The sequence below is a fragment of the Microtus pennsylvanicus genome, chromosome 20 (assembly GCF_037038515.1).
Source record: "Microtus pennsylvanicus isolate mMicPen1 chromosome 20, mMicPen1.hap1, whole genome shotgun sequence".
In the NCBI taxonomy this organism is placed as follows: Eukaryota; Metazoa; Chordata; class Mammalia; order Rodentia; family Cricetidae; genus Microtus; species Microtus pennsylvanicus.
Genome location: NC_134598.1, coordinates 16,781,093 through 16,800,302, shown reverse-complemented (window position 1 = coordinate 16,800,302; position 19,210 = coordinate 16,781,093). Strand labels below are relative to the sequence as shown.

The following is a 19,210-nucleotide window of genomic DNA, read 5'->3' as shown; positions in this document are numbered from 1 at the left end:
GAACCAAGCTGACACTGAGATCGAGGCTAGGGAGGGTCCTAGGCTCACCGGAAGACCAAGGCTAGAGTGAGGGAGCAACAAAGAACTGGTAAGTACGCCCAGATGAGGTTACTGCCTGGGTGTCGCTGCTCCAGCGAGGGCGGCCCTCGGGGATTTCGAACCTGTGCTGCACAAGGAGGGTAGCTTCTTTGCAGCTTTTTTCCCATCCTGACTTTGGAACTAGGAGATTTTCTGGGCATTTTACTGCCATTTTGTGTGCTTGCTTACATACACAGTCTTTGTTTTTCCCGAGTTACTTGACAGAAAGTTAAACCTGGTGTGACAGTAAGTTTTTAAAATAGATCTAGCGCCAGGTGTGATGTAACCATGGAATTCATTAAGTTCTCAACACAAAACTTGATAGTTTACTTTGTGAGCATAGTTTGGAAAATAATTCTAGAACTTGATGTGATTTCTTTATCAACATTTAAAAAAATATTAGAATTGTTCTGCCTGCGTGTATGCATGCTCGCCAGAAGAGGGCACCAGATACGCATGGTTGTGAGCCACCATTTGGTCGCTGGAAATTGATCTCAGGACCTGGAAGAGCGGCCAGTGCTCTTAACCGCTCAGCCTCCAGGTTTTTAAATTTTTGCTTAGTGTTTTAAGAGCTTTGCCTAGCCAAAAAAATAAATAAATAAAATAAAGAATAAAAAAATACAAGTAAAAGAAAAAAGAGCCTTCCCTGGGTAACACGTGCCTAATAGACTAGGTAATATTACTAAAGCAATGGCCCTACTGAAAGTTTTTCATGTTTGCTACCCTTAATTTCAAAGACACATAGGAACACCTGTGTGATCTCTGGTATCCAGAGAAGACAAGGAAAATGAATTTCAACCATTCTATCTTCGTCCTGATGAGCTGGGCTCCTGGGCTATGAGCCTTTCTTAGATGGCTGTCTTGGTCAGGTGTGATTGTGGGGAATGTGCTTATAGATGCTTGCCATATACTAGTTGGGAAAAAACCTCAGTGGCCAGTAAAGCTACTGCCATTTAGATTGAGCTTGGGTATCTAGTGAAACAGATTTTAAACTACTGCTCTGGTTTCTATTTAGAGGAGGCTTTCATTCTGTGGGACCTGACTGGTTTTTAGATCCAGCTGGGGTCTGAAGACCTCTTCCGGTCTGCAAATGTGCTGTGAATGTGGAAACTCCCCTCCCCCATACCTCCCCTTGCCTGAAAGGAGCAAAAAAAAAAGGACAAGTACAGGGGTTGGAGGTAGGAATTGGAGTGTCACAACGAGGACCTTCAACTGTAGGAGCTGTGTGGTGAAGCTGGTCTGCATCCCTGTAATTAGAGAACAATTGACCATAGTTCTGAAGAGGCAGTGAGCTTTGTTACACCAATTGGTCACTAGGGGGCACCCGTCCATCAGCTAATACTACAAAACTGAGCTCTCACCTCTGAATTGAACTGCTGTAAGCTGGCTGCACGTTTATATACCCAGACCCCTTACACATCCATGTATGGGGTGATAACGATGCACCCACTCCTTCATTCAGTCCTGGAACTGTTTGGATGTCGTTTAGATAGGGCCCTTACTAATAGTTTCTCAATTCAGAAGTCTATTTCTCTTTGGCAATGAGTACTTGTGTGTGCCAGACAGGTGGAAAACAGCGATGTCCTCAAAAGTTGAATGAGCCATTAGTTATGAAAAGCAAAACATTTTTTAAACTATTTCCTACAATGCGTTTTCTGACCATTGATCTTTCGGTTTTGCTTTTCTTAAAAAGACCATTATTGCCAGTGAGGTGGTAATGGTGGCTGTTGAAATAAACTGAGCAGTGTTTCAATCTACAAAATTCTAAAATTCATTGTGGTTCGTTTTATTAAGTCTAGTCAGAGTTAAGTGGGTACATTTGATATCTATGTAGGTTATTGTGACATTTGCAAGTAATTTAGGAAAAGAGCGAATGTTTTGTATGTCTTTGTCAACTATATCTGGCTTCAGGTACTCAGGTTTCCTTTACGGATGCCATTCTGCTAAGAAGATGGACAGCTGGTCATGTAAGAACTGGACTGCTCACTTGTTCTACAGAGGCAGGGGGGAAAGAAAGATGTTTAGTAATCTAGTCATAGACATACAAGGAGATACTCTTCGTGTTTAATCGCATTAGAAATCTTTACACAATTCTGATTCTTTACTGAAAAAGTATGCTAGACCCTGTAATACAAATTCATTTTAGGACTTTTAAGACATTTCTTTTAGAAATATAAAAAGGTTGGGTTTATTTTATTTTTTTTTGTTTGTTTTTTCAAGCCGGGGTTTCTCTGTAGCTTTGGTACCTGTCCCGGCACTAGCTCTTGTAGACCAGGCTGGTCTCGAACTCGCAGAGATCCGCCTGCCTCTGCCTCCCGAGTGCTGGGATTAAAGGCTGCGCCTAGAAATGCAACTTTAATTTCTTAGCGCGGTACACAAGGACTGTGAATACTTGGTGCTTCACTTTCTCTTTGCTTGCATTCTTGTATATTGCCGTGTGACAGCAACCCGACTATTAGGTCCTACCCTATGGTGACCGTAGACTTAGGGGTTATTTTTCCCAAACCAGAGAATGTCTCTCCCTTTTATCCTGCATTACCAGGAAGCAGCGTCTCGGAAATGTTTAAGTACAAGAACGGGAGTAGGATCATCCCAAAGTTAGGTTCTAATAGGTATTTGTAAGACACCTGCCGAGGGTTACGAAGAGATTACGAGCTACTGGCAGCTATGCTGCTGCTACAGAGGGATGGTCGAGCAGTTAAGAGCCCCTCTTGCAGAGGACACTGGTTCAATTCCTAGAATCCACACGGCGGCTCACAACCTAAATTCCAGTACCAGGGGATCTGCTGACTTCTGTCTCGCGTTCACACACATGACACATAAGGGAACAAAACCCGAGCGCGGTGCCGGGGGTTAATCTTGCTATTGCCTGGACCCTGGGTGGAAAGAGAAGATACCTGGCATGAGTCCACCCTTTCTCTGCCATATGCCCAACCGGTGGCCGTACTGTTTTAATGGCTGAAAAAAAGTACGGAGCATTCTTGGGGCTTTGTTCCCTCTGCTGTTTACGTGGCTATCTGTAAAGTCACGCCAGGGAACCCTCTCCGCGCTCACCCTGGCTCCCCAGGTTACCCGCCCGGAGAGCGGAGAGCCCACCCGCCAAGGAAGGGCGGGGCCGCGGGGGGAAATGGCCTTTCGGCGCCTCTGGGCGTAGGCATTCGTCGCCTGGCCGCCTGGCAGTCGCGGCGACCTCGGCGACCGACCGCGTGGAGCCGCCGGGAGTTTCCGGAGCTCGAGCTCGGAGCCGGCTCGGAAGGCCGTGGGCGGCGGAGGCGGAGTCGGGGGCGGAGCCAGGGCTCGGGGGCGTGGTCGCGGCGGGCTCTGGGAAGGCCCCAAGTTAATGAGGCGGACGCCGGCTGCCGAGCGCCTCTCGGAGCTGGGTTTTCCCCCGCGGCGCGGGCGCCAGGAGCCGCCTTTTCCGCTGGGTGTCACTCGGGGGTGGGGTGGGTGGCCCATTGAAAAGCGCCGCGAGGGAGCCCGGCCAGTGCCCTTCGGTGAGCGCTCGCGGGAGGACGGCGGAGAGCAACCTGCTCGCGGCTCCGGGATCTTGTGGCGCATCAGGACGCGGTTGTCCCTCTGCCGGGACCCCGAGCCGCCACCGCCACCCCTCTGCCTCCTGCGAGTCAGCCTCCTCTGCGCGCTCCGGGCAGGCGGCCGCGGAAGCCGCTGGGGTGAGGACAGCGCGCGGCGGCTGCTGCTGCCCCCATCCCGGGCGTCTGGAAGCCGAAAGGCCGAGCCGAGCATCGGCACCCCTTATGCCGGAAGGATGCTGGAGAGCAGCGGCTGCAAGGCACTGAAGGAAGGAGTGCTGGAGAAGCGCAGCGACGGGCTGCTGCAGCTCTGGAAGAAAAAGTGCTGCATCCTCACCGAGGAAGGGCTGCTGCTTATCCCGCCTAAGCAGCTGCAACAGCAACAGCAGCAGCAGCAGCAGCCCGGGCAGGGGACAGCTGAATCGTCCCAACCTAGTGGCCCCACCGTCGCCGGCCTTGAGCCACCAGTGAAGCTCAAGGAATTGCACTTTTCAAACATGAAGACTGTAGACTGCGTGGAGCGCAAGGGCAAGTACATGTACTTCACTGTGGTGATGGCGGAGGGCAAAGAGATCGACTTTCGGTGCCCCCAGGACCAGGGCTGGAACGCGGAGATCACGTTGCAGATGGTGCAGTACAAAAATCGGCAGGCCATACTGGCGGTCAAGTCTACGCGGCAGAAGCAGCAACACCTGGTCCAGCAGCAGCCTCCGCAGACGCAGCAGATCCAGCCCCAGCCCCAACCCCAGCCGCAGCCCCAGCTCCAGCCCCAGCTCCAGCCCCAGTCCCAGCCGCAGATCCAGCCTCAACCGCAGATGCCGCCTCAACCTCAACCCAAGCCTCAGTCCCAACAGCTCCACTCCTACCCGCATCCGCATCCTCATCCTCATCCCCATCCGCACCAGCACCCGCACCCTCACCCCCACCCTCATCCACACCAACTCCAGCACGCGCACCAGCCTGCTCACTCGCAGCCTCCGCTCGGCCACCGGCTTCTCCGCAGCACCTCTAACTCTGCCTGAAGAGGGCGGCACCCAGGGCCCCTCTAGGTAAGGTCCTAGCAACTTGGGACACCAAGAAACGTCAGCGTGGTTGTTGGGAAGGATAGAGAGCTCGAGACAAAATGAAAGATCCTTGCAAGTTTCTGGAGAGGTGACGAGAAGATGGGCTAGCTATAACTGGTAGAGGCCATGCGGGGGAGGGAAGGACAGCAACTCGGCCAGGGAGCCGGCACGGTGGATGGACCACTTTCCCACCACCATGATCGCCCTTGGTCAGTGCCGTGTACTGCTTTATCGTGTGTCTCTGCACCAAGATAACAACATGGTGTCTTTCTGGACACTATCCTTTGGGCTGACCGGGAGGGAACTGACTTATTGACTTCTGAGCCATTCATTTCAATCCGTGTCATTTCTTTCCAGGTTTCGAGGACTTCGGAGAAGTGGGACAAATGCATTGCTATTGTGTTTCACTTGGATCAAAAACAACAGTCTCCCTCACCCGTGCCCGCTCAAGTAGTTTGGATATCACCCGACCGATAACTTGCTTGCAGTTCACTTAGGTTTCTGCATAATCTTCATCACCGTGCAGGAAGCGATTTTGAGTCAAGACGACTTTATTTATGAACCTTGGGAAGGATCTTCTAACGTAATGGACCTTGTAGGAGCAATTTATGTACTGTAATTTTATTTTAATGTATTTTGGTTTATGATTATTTATTAGTTTTTTTTATGCCTATTCTAAGACATTTCTGAATGTAGGCCAACCCCTCCCCCCAATGAAACTTTATTTTCAGAAACCTTTTTCCTAGTAAGCCTACTCGGAAAAGAAGAGGGGTGGTGGAGGGGGCAAACACTAAAAACTGATTCCTTATCCCTTCGACGTCCTCAGAACGGCGGCTCTTTCATTGTATTTGAAGAGGTTGAAATTAAACTCGGACGTTACTTTTACTTGTTTAGGTCTCTTTCATAGATGTGTAGTTTGTACAGTTTCTTTTTTTTAAGCCAAAGGGTCAGAATATATAATTTTGAAAATCTGAAGGTCAGGGTCATGCTCTGCTATAAAGAACTCAGTAGGAATGACACAGGATTTCAAAAATATTTCAGCCCTGCCCAGCCGAGAACACAATGGCTGGCTTGGTACCGTGGTAAACTGAGTCTGCGGGAGGGAGGAAACTTACTGAGTCTTTATGGAACCGAGAGGCGGGATTCAAGTGATAGAAAGGCCCCTGGGATTCAGTCCTGGCACCCCCCAAAAAACGTCATTTTGATTGTGACTATCAGTGCACCCACGTTTTTATTTTAAAATGTAGGGGGTGCTCCTCTTAGCTGTGACGGTATTTCTACCACTGTTCAGAATGCCATGCTGCTCACCAAGAGTTCTGCATGCTCGGCTCCGACCATGTTTTAACCCCTCGCCGTGCACCCTGAAAACAATCTGTGAATATGACCAGGAGTCATAACATCTGTCAGCCTGGAAATAATACTGAGCAGAGCTGGCGACTCGTTCCTCTGCATTGCTCTGGGAGAAAGCGGAACCTTCCACGTTTTGGTTAGACGGCTAAAGTCTCAGGCAGGAAGGAGGGCTCAACCTGTGAGTCGCGACCCCCTTGAGGTTGACCGGCCTTTTCACAGGGGTGGCATACCAGGTACTCTGTATAGCAAATATTTGCATTATGATTCACAACAGCGGCAGAATTAGAATAATGAGGTAGCATTGAATATAGTCTTTTGGTTGGGGGAGGTCACCACAACATGAAGAGCTATATAAAAGGGTCACAGCTTTATAGCCTGAGGACCACCACTTCTAAATTTGTCAGTAAGAAGACTCTTGCTTTCGCGGCCTCTCGTAAAGAAGAAGACTCTTGCTTTCGCGGCCTCTCGTTCAGGACGCTGAGGGGGTGGAGGAGGAGAATGTGCTTTTAAAAGGTAGAACAAACCCTCCTCTGTGTAAAATCAGAGGGATGATCAAGAGCCACAAAGGCCAGCAGACAGACACCGTTTTAGCAGAGCAGTCTCGGGTAATACCAAAGTCTCTTGGGGCTGAAAATCACTTCCTAGCTGCCTGGCTTTACTAACTGTTCCTTTTCGCCCTGACATTTTCATGGCACCAGTGTTTTTCCAGCATCCAGATTGTAATGCTCTTTTCCAGAACTGAGAACAGAAAGATTTGGTGAGGGGAACGCTGCGATTGGGAGGTCGTAAATTTAGTTAGAAAGTTGCAGGGGGAAATGAGAACTCCAAACATGAAAGAAAGGCTGACCAGTTCCCATTGTCAGGCCTATCTAAGATGTAGTTGTGAAAATACCCTGCCAAGGTTTAAAGCGTATAGCCTGTGTAACAGAGCCCTGAGAGCCCGTCTTGACACATTTCCCAGGTTTGATTTGGCTTCCTTGGAGCTAGCTTCTGATAGACTGCCCTCAGGTAGTAGTTTATACATGCAGATCATATAACCCAGGTTAGCCCCCTGCTCTTCCCAGCTGCAGAATTTTCCTTCTGAAATTTATGGATTATCAGAATAGTAAAACCCATCCCAAATGAGGGGGAAATTAAGATTAATGTAGGTTTTTTTTTTTTTAAAAAAGATACATCTATTGTTGGATTAAATATAGAACTAGGTCATCTCATTGAAAAACCAAAACCAGGCTTCATCTGGGTGGCTAGAATGTTTTCTTTCTTACTGTAGCCATGACTCTTGATGGGATCAATGCAACTGTGGCCTCTTGTCTTGTTGTAGCCTTGTATCTGCAATGGCATGTTAAACTGACCCTCTCCAAAGGTTTCTCTGGACATTAAACTGTGAAATCTCAGAGATTGGAAAGATGAGTTTCTTGAAATGGTGTTTTGTTTTTCAAGACAGGGTTTCTCTGTCTAACAGTCCTGGCCATCCTGGCTGTCCTGGAACTTGCTCTGTGCTCTAGGCTGACTTTGAACTCATAGAGATCTGCCTGCTTTAATCCCAAGTGCTGGGATTAAAGATGTGTGCCACCACCACCCTACTTCTTTAAATTGTTTTGATACTCTGAAATTACTACCTTTGGGGGGGGGACGAGGGTGGTAAGCATACTCAACAAAACAAAATAGAAGTGTGCCTGATAGCTTCATTCTACCTGTAGAAAAGTGATATAAACCACCCAGGACACTGGGAAACCTGTCTGGTCAGGAAGGTGGTTTCATCATGGAAAAGTTGGAAAATATGTTTACCTCAAGAAAGAGCAAAGGGGGCAGGTCCAATTTATATATATACACACACACACACACACACACACACACACACACACACACACACACACACTTATATGTATTCATTGAAAAATGAAAAGGAATGTCCCATCTGGAACTTGAACTATTGCCCTTGAATTTGTGTTGGCTGCCAACCTTGCACACAGCTCAATAACTCGAAAAAAAGGAAGGGTGGGTGACACCTCAGCACCCAGGAGGTGGTCTCTTGCTTCACTGTTTCCTTTATTTGCTCTCATGTGTCCCGAGACACTGAGGGAACAGGCTGGATGCTGTGACCTTCCTCAGATGCACTTTCTCAGTAGAAATCAGGTTGGATCTGCTTTGTCCCGAAGTGTGTGAGATCCTTTCAGAAAGCCTGACTTTATCAAACAAGCAAGGGCTTCTGAATCCTGGATGGATCGAACCAACTTTCTCGTTTCAATTCATGTATTTTTTTTTCCAGTGACAGTTAAAAAGGAAGTAGTATATTTTAGCGTTTCCTCTGAACGTAAACAGTGTCAACAAGTCTGGCTGCCCCTGAAAGGCCTGTCTGTGTTAGCTCTTTTTCCTGCCCTCTCTAATTCTCGTAAGTCCCAATTTTAAACCAGATAGAAAGTATGGTCCGCCTGTGTTTCCAGCTTTGTTTCTATCCACAGGGAAGGGGACATGATTTATTCGGGGGACGGTGTTAACATATCATATTTGGGGCCGGATTGGAAGGGTCTGAGATTCGAATGGATGTAGAGTGATTCTGCAGCTGACAGACAGTGCTGTGTGGGACGGAACAGTCTATGAACATTTTTCTCTTTTCGTGTAACTGGCAATCTGCTTGGGTTTGGCTCAGTGAAGAAACACCCTCAGCAGAATCACTTTTAAGTGAGGAAATTATAGATCTAGCAACCCAAGGGCCCTTCCACAGGAGTTGCCTAAGCCCGTTAGAAAACACAGATACATTCCGATTCATACCGGCGGCAAAATTACAGTTATGAAGTAGCAACAAAAATCATTTTGTGGTTGGAGGTCACTACAACATAAAGTGTCACAGCATGAGGGAGGCTGAGAACCACTGATCTAGATATTGAGGGGGAGGCTCATATAGCGCAGGCTGACCCCATACTTGGTAGGTACCTTAGGATGACCTTGAACTTCTGAACCTTTTGTTTTCACTTCTGGGACCTTGTACAAGCTAGGCGAGCACTTTCCAACTGATCTATATCCCCAGCTCTAATCGTTAAATTCTTGACCTAGTTCTGAAAAGTGACTTTTTTTTTAATCTGCAGTTTGAATAAGCAGCCAGTGTATCAGATCGGGTGCCAAAGATAGCTGTGACTTTGTCAGCAAGTTATTCGCCAAAGAGAAAAGGGGGCATTCTTAGGCCTGGGACTGTAAGTGTAGTGGTAGAATATAGAACCCTGGGTTTGATCACTCTGAAAGGAATTTTTCTCCAATGGAGGAAAGATCTCATCTTTAGACACATCCTCCTTGGTTCTCAGTAGCTGACTGGCTGGTGACTGCCTAAGCAGTGGGGAAGCAGGTTCATGTTTGTTTGTTTGTTCTTTAAGGGTAACTCTCCTGATGGTTACCTTTCTGTGTCCAGCCTTGTAATTCAGGTTTTCAGAAAATGGAAGTACCAACTTCCCTAAAGTAAGCCCCACCTGGCTGTGCCAAGGGCTTTAAACACAACTGCTTTGTAAACCTGAGAACATGGTCAGATCAGAATTCGTGTGAATGTGTAGAAAGGAGTTATTTTTCATGCTTTCAGAATGCATTCCCTTTCACATAAAGTATCTTTTGAAATGACTTGCTTGTGTGTCTTGGAAGGCTTTAATGCCCGGCATGTCCACTGAATTCCTGTGTGACAGAGGTTCTGAAGAGCTTGACTTACAAAAGGCCAGGACCATTCTCAGATGGAAGAGGTATCTTTAAGGTTAAGTTTATATTCACTTTTTTAAAAGATTGAGAACTTTGAATCTAGAATTTCACTCATCTTTTGGTGAAATAATTAGCTTTTCAAATGCTAATTAGGTCTTGGAGCTAAGCCCACTCCAGTTCTTCCTGGGGAGGGGAGGTATGCTCTTTCTATATTTCTTCTTCTAAAGAGGAGGAGGAATGGAGAAAATGCTAATGAATTTGAGCTGAATTATTTTTATCCCAGACGATGAGAAACGGTGCCTAGGGAATTATCTGGAAAGGGTTTTTTGTCTTGAGCCTTAAGTTTCCAGGAAGAGTAAAAGTTTGACTAGAGAATCATCCTTCAAACAGGTACCTTCAAAGTATTCTGTTTAGAGTTGAGAGCTGTGATGTGGGAGGTCCTTCTGTATTTGTGTTGCTTTTATTTGTTAATGAATAAAGCTGTTTTGGCCAGTGGCTTAGTAGAATAGAGCTAGGCAGGAAAACTAAACTGAATGCTGGGAGAAAAAAGGCAGAGCCACGTAGCTGACAGAGGAGAAAGCTGCCAGGCAGAACCTTGCTGGTAGTCTACAAGCCTCATGATAAAATATAAAATAATAGAAATGGGTTAATTTAAGACATAAAAGCTAGTTAAAAATACTCCTAAGCCACAGTTGAAGAATAACTATCCATCTGAAATATATCTTTGTACATCAAGAAAAATCTAACATGACTACACACTTGACTATTATAGATGATTATCTATTAACCTATATTTGTTAATTGTATATTACATTTTTAAATGAGCTGCACAAACACAATACCTTAATCAAGAGCAGAAATATATGTAAAACAAAATTGATCTTAAATTTGTATCAATAAATCAAGATCCACACCAATGCAATTTCCATCTCTAAGGCCTGCAATCTCCATTGGCATCTAAATGCTTTTAAGTACCAAAAAAACTTTAAAGTAGATCTTTGAAGACATTTTAAAAATCCCATAGTCTTAACATTGGCAGCTTTTCCTACTGTTTCTCTGAAGAACTTCAATCAGAAGGTACATTACTGATAGAGAAGGAACTTTAAGGCCACTTGAAATAGATGTATAGAGGTTATCAAACAGGGTTGGTAAAAGGCAAGACTGGTAGCCGGGTGGTGGTGGTGCACGCCTTTAATCCCAGCACTTGGGAGGCAGAGGCAGGCGGATCTCTGTGAGTTCGAGGCCAGCCTGGTCTACAAGAGCTAGTTCCAGGACAGGAACCAAAAAGCTACGGAGAAACCCTGTCTCGAAAAAAAAAAAAGGCAAGACTGGGAGTCGTGGATTCAAGCCTTAGTGCTGCCATTTACCTATGATATAGATCTTGATTCACTTAATCAAATCTTCTGTAAAATGGACTTAAACGCTTACCGGAGAGTTCTAGAGATTGTTTGTGTTTAAAGTACTTAAACTGCCTAGCATTTCTACAGAAGGGAGTTTCCAGTGTTTCAGGCCAGCTGACACGGGTTTGAAATCATTGCAGCCATGAGAATATGTAATGCAGTATTATGAAGCCATGAACTGCATTTTTTGAGGCGGTAGCACATCTCATGGGATGGCAGGAATGACGTCATTGTGGAGACAGGACCTCACTGTGTAGCCCAGGCTGTCCTTGGAGGGGCAATCCTCTGTCTCATCCTCCAAGAGGCTGGGGTTACAGGTGTGAACCATCATGCCAGACCTTGAAAAACAAGAAGAAAATAAAGTATTCATAGTGCCAGAGTCTTAAAAATGTTTTTTGCATGTATTTACTTATTATGCAGAGGAAGTGGAGACAGCACGCTTCGAAAGCAAAAGGACTATTTGTGTGATTCAGTTCTCTTCCGCCATGTAGGCCCCAGGATCCAACCCATGTCCTCATGACTGATCAGTCGGACCTCCTAAGTCCTGAGCCGTCTCACCTCCCCCCAGCTCAATCAGTGTGATGACTATGTTGATATCATTTTCCATCCCTCTTCTATGGACTCAATGTATTCTACTGGCTATGGTTAGATAATCAGTATCATCTCTATGACCACCGAGCTCCACCCAGAATGGCCAGTTAGACAGAGGGCGGACACCACGGAGTTTGTGGCTGCTGTGCTCCCCAGAATTGCCTTCACAGAATGTCACCTTGCTTGAAAACACACACCTTCCTTGGGTGTTGCCCATATCTAGATAGTGGTGTAAGGGGAAGGAAATAGGGCAAGTTCCCCCCTCCCCCGCTTTCTCTGTCAACCCAGCTCTAAAGGGTCATTAACCTCAGATGCCCCTGTTGGGGTTGGCACGGTCATTCAACTCTGCCCAATTCTGCTTCCCTTGTTTTTCTCAAAATTTCTGTGCTCCACCCCCCATCTCTTGTAGCTAAGTCATAGTCTCAGAGGCTGTTCCTCAAGGAATGTCATGTATGACTGTGTTTGTGACAGCCACCACCAGGCCTTGGATGCGGGGACGGCGTCTGTAACATTGCAAGAAGATTGAACTTGAAAGGGTAGTCTTAACTTTGGATGATTCTGTTCTGCAGGAACATTTAGCAGTGTTTGGAGGTTTTTTTTTGGTTTTCTTTTTTTCTTTTCTTTATGGTTTTTTTGAGATAGGGTTTCTTGGTGCCTTTCCTGGAACTAGCTCTTGTAGACCAGGCTGGCTTTGAACTCACAGACATCCACCTGCCTCTGCCTCCCGAGTGCTGGGATTAAAGGCGGGCGCCACCACTACCTGGCTGCCCTACCTCCTTTTACCTACATATCTGTCTGTTTGTGTAAAGGTGTTATACATAATATATATTATACATATGTATGTATATGTATTTATGTATGTATTGGAGTTATAGACAGTTGTGAGCTGTCATGTTGGTGCTGGGAATTGAACTCAGGTCCTCTGGAAGAGCAGTCAGTAGTCTTCACTGCTGAGCCATCTTTCCAGCACTGCCCTTCCTCATATGAAGTGGGCCACGCCGGTGATGAAAAGCTAAGATGCTGGCTGTGCCTGTCTCTTCAGCAGGGCGCTTTGTCTTATTCCACCAACAACAGAGGAAGACTATAGACAAGTTAGTGTCGTGGCACGCATGTCCTAGAACTCGAGCCAGAACCTGAGGACAAAGATTCTGCTGTGCTGTCCCTGGATAGAGTCAGATTCACTGCCTCCGAGACAGAAAACCTGTGAGAATGGCTCGCTCCCTGCCGGCCCATCCATTCACCTGAAGCGTTCCATGTTTAGTTACACTCCGGAAGTGGAAACTTGAAAAAAACACTCGGATCATGTTGCATTTTCTCAAGCCCTGCCAAAGTCATTTACAATAGAGTGAGCCAACCCGTTCCTCGGTCCCTAAGACCACACATCCTGTGCTCCCAAAGCCACTGGACGGTTACTCAGCTAGCGCCTAGACAGAAACAGGAAATGAGTCTCCAAGTTTTGAAGTTTTTATGATGTCCCTGCTCTCTGCTGCCTTTCTCCTGAAGCTGGTAGTTCGTTCAAGTCAGTTCTGCTGAAGCCGATCGCTCACTGTCTTGGAAGAAGTCTGAGCTCTGCGGCTTCTAGCCAGTTAGCCAGGAGTATGGCTCTGGTCAGGGGTGACTCATTGCCTCAGAAGGGCAGACTGGCTTCATGATTCACTTAGACCAAAGAAGCCTCCCTCTGTGTGTGTGTGTGTGTGTGTCTGTCTGTCTGTCTGTCTTTATGCCTCTGCCTGTCTCTGTGTCTGTCTCTCGTGTTTTATAAATCTTGGCTACAGGAAGTAAATATTCTTCCAAGAGACCCCAAATCCATACATTTTGAGGTGTGTGTGTTGGGTGGAATGTTATTTTTTTCCACCCTCCCCCCCCCCCAGTAATTTTCATGACCCAGTAGGACAGGCAGACCAACTTTATGGTGTGCAATTTACACCTGAGACCTTGGGACAGGACTGAGAAGAGACCTGGCTTCTTCAGAGGCTTCTCAGACCTTGCTCTGAGGGTTGATTCTACTCACTCTAAACATTCATTACAAAACAGAGACCTGTTTTGTAGCAGAGGTGCAGGTCCCATGTAATTTCCTGTGATGAAATTTCAAGACTTGGCTGGAGGGAACGGGCTCTTCTCAGTAGGAGGAGAATTCCGTGACTCACTCTTAGACACAGCAGCAGAGGAGACTCCTAAGGTGTCTATCAAGCTGTATTATAAGCCGTGAGAATGAACGTGGTCCTTCCTACAGCATACACGCTTAGAACGGAGTGATTGTAACTGTCGCCAGAGGTTTACACGACATTCCTGATGCTAGTGCCAGGGGGCTACTGGGGGGCCCGAGTTTCATGAATGTCTCCACAGGTAGAACCTAGTTTGTATTCATTTTGTTTTGTCTTTAATAATTTTTGTTGAATAATTTTAATTCATTTTGTTTTGTTTTGTTAGGTAAGTCAGAACCCTAATGCCATTTTAGGAGTTGAGCCAAAGCATCATCCATCCTCGTTCCTTCACAGAGGCGGAAGTGAAGCATCGCGGTACTAGTTACCCACCCAGGGGTCTAGTGCGTGCGTGCGTGCGTGCGTGTGCGTGAGTGCACGTATGCCTGTCCGTGTGTGTGAGAACAACTTCCTGGTGCCAATTCCCTTTTCCCACCTTTATGGGTGTTTCGGGAATTGAGCTCGGGTCACAAGACTTGCAAGGTAAGAACCCTTACACTCTGAGCATGTCGGTGGCCCTGTAGGTGATTATTCTTTATTTTTGAATTACTTTACTTATTTTTAATTTCATTTCACATTCCAACCAAAGTTCTCCCTCCTACCCCACCTTCGGCTCCCCCTCGCCTCCCTCCCCCCCACTCCACCCACTCCTCCCAACAGGTGATTATTCTTACACAGAACCACTTGGAGCTTTTAGACTTGTTTGTGGCCTTTTCAGCATCCAGGTAAAGAAAGATTCATCGAATTTTTTTTCCCTCCCGAGTGTAGATTTTTATTTTAATTTACTGAAGTCTTTAAGGTCCTTATAAATATTGAAAATAATCTATTTAATTTTATAGTTTTTATAGTGACTCAGCCCTTTCAAATATAATCTGCCAGCGTGAACAAAAACCTCAAACATGGGGCCAATTCACAAAGGAAGCTAAAAGCATAATTTTTAAAAACAGGCATATTTTATTTCTTTAGTTATTTTTGATTTTTCGAGGGTTTCACCATGTAGTCTTGGCTGTCCTGGAACTCGCTCTGTAAAGCAGTCTGACCTTTGAACTCGGAGATCTGCCTGCTGCTGCCTCCTAAGTGGTGGGATTAAAGGCCTGTATTACCCCTGCTGGGCAAACAGACATATATCTTAAGTGTGATTTTTAGACTATATTCTTTAATTTTTTTTCATTGAAAACAACTTATTTAGAAACTGGGTTTAAAAAGCTATTTGGAATTTACTTTTTCTTATGACATAAAATATTCATGGATTGCTTCGGTGTTTGTTAGTCACCCTGAGGTCTTGGAATTCCATGTGGAGTTTAAGAAAACAGTGGCATTGCCTTGACCATTTATTCTGTTACTTGAGGACATAGCTGACGAGACTTCCTTGCTTCACTGGGTGTCAGAGAAAATGGTGTCTGAGAAAGGCTTTCAGGTTTTGTTTATTTTTGTGTTTTGTTTTGGTGGCGGAGATTTAACTTGAAGTCCCCCACAGGCTAGGAAGACACTACCACTTAGCTACACCCCGTCACCAAAAAGGTTTGTTGAGCCGTAATAGCTCTAAGAGCACCTATGAGATCCTCATGGATCACTACATGGCCCTTCTGAAGAACTAGGCGAATGCCATGTGCCTAACACCAAATTAAACTCAGCAACACTTGAGCTGGATGTTCCAGCGTGCGCACGCAGGAGCCAGAAGTAGGAGAATCTCTGAGTTCAAGGCCAGCTGGGGCTACATAGTGAGACCCTGTCTTTAACTGATATTAAGGAAGGAAGGAAGGAAGGAAGGAGGGAAAGGGGGAATTAAAAAAACAAAAACAAAAAACAAAACTCCCCTACCTAAAACATCAATAACCCCAAATAACACATTTCCTCTTTCCTTTGACTGAAGGGTTCAGACTGAAGCAGAGTTCAGAACTCCAAGATTATAGAAAGGAGATGAGTCCCCAGTAAGCGTATTGTCCTTGGGTTTGCAGTAACCCACTTTTTAATTCAGAATTGTGCGTGTGCCGCAGGCGATGCCATGTTTCCTCTGGCGAACAATGACCTTTGCCGGGGGTTTCATTCATAGCACTTGGCTCCCTCGGGAGTCACAGCGGTTGTCACGGTTGTCACGAGGCAGCAGGTTGCCTGCTTGTTCTTGCTGGAGTGACGGCTGGGCCCTGTGACAGAGGGCAATGCTGACAGGCTCGCTCTGTGACAGCAGATTGTCAGCGTTCTTGACCCGGGCACTCCAAGAGCCTGGGAAAACACTTTGATTTCAATGTGGCTTTCACACAGAATATCCAGCGCCGCCAAATGGATGTAGAATAGGACCGCGGGGCGGCTTCTGTGAAATTAACTGGTTCTCAGTGTCCTCAACCCTCTGACGGCTGTGTTAGTGGCCGAATCAGGGGACAGTCTTTTTCACATGTATTTTCATTTTGAATTTGCCAGCTAGAAATCAGCACAAAATAAAAATATGGATTTTTACACGTCTCATATTTTTCTGAGAGAGACATAAAAAGTATAAAATTAGAAGTTCATGAGTTGCGAGGTGGGTGGGAGGACTCACTCCCTCACCCTCCAGCCCACAGAGGAAGGGCAAGGGTTGCTGAAGTTCTATGAAGGAGGCAGAGAGGAAGGAACTTTCCCCAAGACTTCCTCGGCTCACACTTTCCGAAGCTCCCAGGACACTGCCCTTTTGTCAGAGGGAAAACAACCTTTTCCTAGGACGCAAACTCCCTCTATGAAGACTTCGGTTGGCTTCTAACAACTGATTAGGTAGCTGCGTTCTGAACAACTGACCTCTAACAGTGGTTGGAGTCTACCGTAGAAGACTAGGGAAGCGAAGGAGCAAACACTCCACAATGATCCAGCCGTGTGTGTACTGAACAGGCACAGATTCTAATGCATCTGTTAGACCTCAGCCACTCCATAAAAAAGAAATTCAACTTTTCTCTCCTAACAAGAGTCGCCAGAGAAGGAAATAAACATTAAATTTAGTAGAACTTTTTGTGTATCCTGTCTTTTTTTTTTTTTTTTTTTTTTTTGGACACACATCCCTTAAGAAATGTTTGCTGCGCGATTTGATTTGATTTGGAAAAGCTGCCGTCTGTTATACGTTGCTGCCTGGATCCTAGACGTCCCGTAAGAGACCAGGGAATCTTACCTCTCCAACAGCAGCTGCCTGGAAGATTACTTCCAACACAGCAACAAAAGGCTTAGCCTAGCCTGGGGCTCCTTGTGAGTGACCCATAAAGGAAGGTGATAGTCATTATAAGGCTGCTGGGGACACCTGACAGGGGGCAGCAGTTGGTGTTCCCAGTCTAGTTTGCCAGGCTCCTCAGGATTGTATTCTTTTTTTTTAATTTATTTTTTTAATTAATTTATTTATTTTTATTTTGGTTTTTCGAGACAGGGTTTCTCTGTGGTTTTGGAGCCTGTCCTGGAACTAGCTCTTGTAGACCAGGCTGGCCTCGAACTCACAGAGATCCGCCTGCCTCTGCCTCCCGAGTGCTGGGATTAAAGGCGTGCGCCACCACCGCCTGGCATCAGGATTGTATTCTATACGTTAATTTTTCTGCAGAAAGAAGACATTTCATTTAATAATAAAGCCAGTGCTACACAGAGAACTTTCCTAAAGTGGTGCTAGAATCGATCCCTCCCCACCCCAGGGGGATGTGTTGGCAGTGGCATCATCACTAAATCCTCTTAAGTCCTTTTCTCATCATTCCTACATGAGTACCAGGCTCAGACCTAACTCTCCGGGTCCCTGGTCATGAAGGAAGGGCTGCTTCCCAAGCAGAGACAGTGCTGAGGCTCGGGTTGGAGTGGCTGAAGGGGAGTGATCCCAGTCTCCACTCCTCCATCCCTACCAGATTTTTTTTAAGTTTTTTTTTTCTTTCAGAGACTGCATACAGAGCCTTCAAAATACCCGAGTCTGCAGAAAGAAAGCTCCAAAGGCTACGGAATGCATGGCTGTGTCCAGGTAGGAAGGACACTTCCTTTCCATAAAGGAGCAAAGGAACTTTCCAGAGAGGGAGCAGAGGGTGAGAGAGCATGGGTAGAGACACTTTCCGAGAAGTAGTTTTCTAAGGAGCGACATGGAAGATTGAGGCACCAGAGACAGAACAGGCAACAACACCCAGGACAGCAAAAAGTGGCCCGTGGTTTCATAAGTAGATTAGAAACGGGGGGCCAGGAAGAGTCGGGAAGTACTGTCACTCTGGGGTCCTATCTGGTTCCTGTAGAGGTGGGGTGCCTCTGCCCGGCAGGCAACGCCAGCGAAACAGCAGTGTGAACTCTTCCCAACATGCCATCCTGATCTGCCTGAAATCCATTGCCCCTGGAGTCTCGCCCTTGCTGTGTGGACACTGCCTACTATGTTTGGCAAGACCTTCATCTTTGGTTTTTGTCCAATGCCCCCGCCTTGCTCTTACCCAGACAGTGGCACCGTCATTCTCCTTGTGCATGGACCCCCGGCTCAAGACGCCCACAATGCTCTGGGGAAGGAAGCCTCCCTGGTGGAATGCCTGGGCTAGGAAGAGGCCAGGACCCCAGCGGTAGAGTGACCCTGTGGCCTGTCCCGAGGCCTATGGTGGCGTGTGTGGTGGCACATCCCCCACAAAGAAAGTGGAGATGGAGAATACAGTGGGGAGACAGTTCAGCTAAGGAAAGATGGAGGTCATGTAGGGGTCACAGAGAAGAAGTCAAGGGTGGCAGGAAGTGAACCGGGCTGCTACTGTCTTCACGAATGCTGTAGCTGGCATTAAGAACCCAGTCATCTCAGATCACTGAGGCCACGGCAACCTTTCCTGGGTTGATCCTTCTATCCACCTTGACTCCTGCTCTGGGGCGGGGAGGGGGTCCTAAGCTGTTTGTCAGTCTTTTTTTTTCTTTTATCGAAAATGGATTATTTTTCATGCAATATATAATCTGATGAGACATTTTCACTTCCCTCCACTCCTCCCAGTTTCTCCCCACCTCCTATCCCATTGGGCTCCACACCCTTTCTCTCTATTGTTAGGAAACAAACAGGAATTTAAGGAATAATAATAAAATAAGATAAAACAAAAGCAAACAAATCGGAATAGGGCAAAAACAATCAAACAAGGAAAAGAGCCAGAGAAAAAGTCACAGGAAATGAATATAGATGCAGAGACACACCCATTTACACACACAGGAATCCCATAAAAACATAAAACCTGAAGCCATATGGATATGCCAAGGACCTAAAAGGTTTTTTTTTAAAAAGTCTTGACTTAACATCATTGTATAAACTGATACCATGGACTTTCTCCACAGTGTGGTTAAGGGGAAGACTTTTTTTTTTTTTTTGTAGATGACAGAGAGAG

At 46.3% G+C, this 19,210-nt stretch overlaps 1 protein-coding gene across 1 annotated transcript; it reads left to right on the top strand.

The window, feature by feature from the left end:
- Positions 1–3,377: 3,377 nt before the first annotated feature.
- On the top strand, positions 3,378–5,557 carry Phlda1 (pleckstrin homology like domain family A member 1). Its single transcript, XM_075954354.1, has 2 exons — positions 3,378–4,657; positions 5,030–5,557. Exon 1 carries the CDS (start codon positions 3,419–3,421, stop codon positions 4,628–4,630), a length of 1,212 nt encoding a protein of 403 aa, XP_075810469.1. The 5' UTR covers positions 3,378–3,418; the 3' UTR covers positions 4,631–4,657; positions 5,030–5,557.
- The last annotated feature ends 13,653 nt before the right edge of the window (positions 5,558–19,210 follow it).

Excerpts from the sequence above, each read along its gene's own strand:
- Phlda1 (XM_075954354.1), top strand. The coding sequence starts at position 3,419 with ATGAGGCGGACGCCGGCTGCCGAGCGCCTCTCGGAGCTGGGTTTTCCC.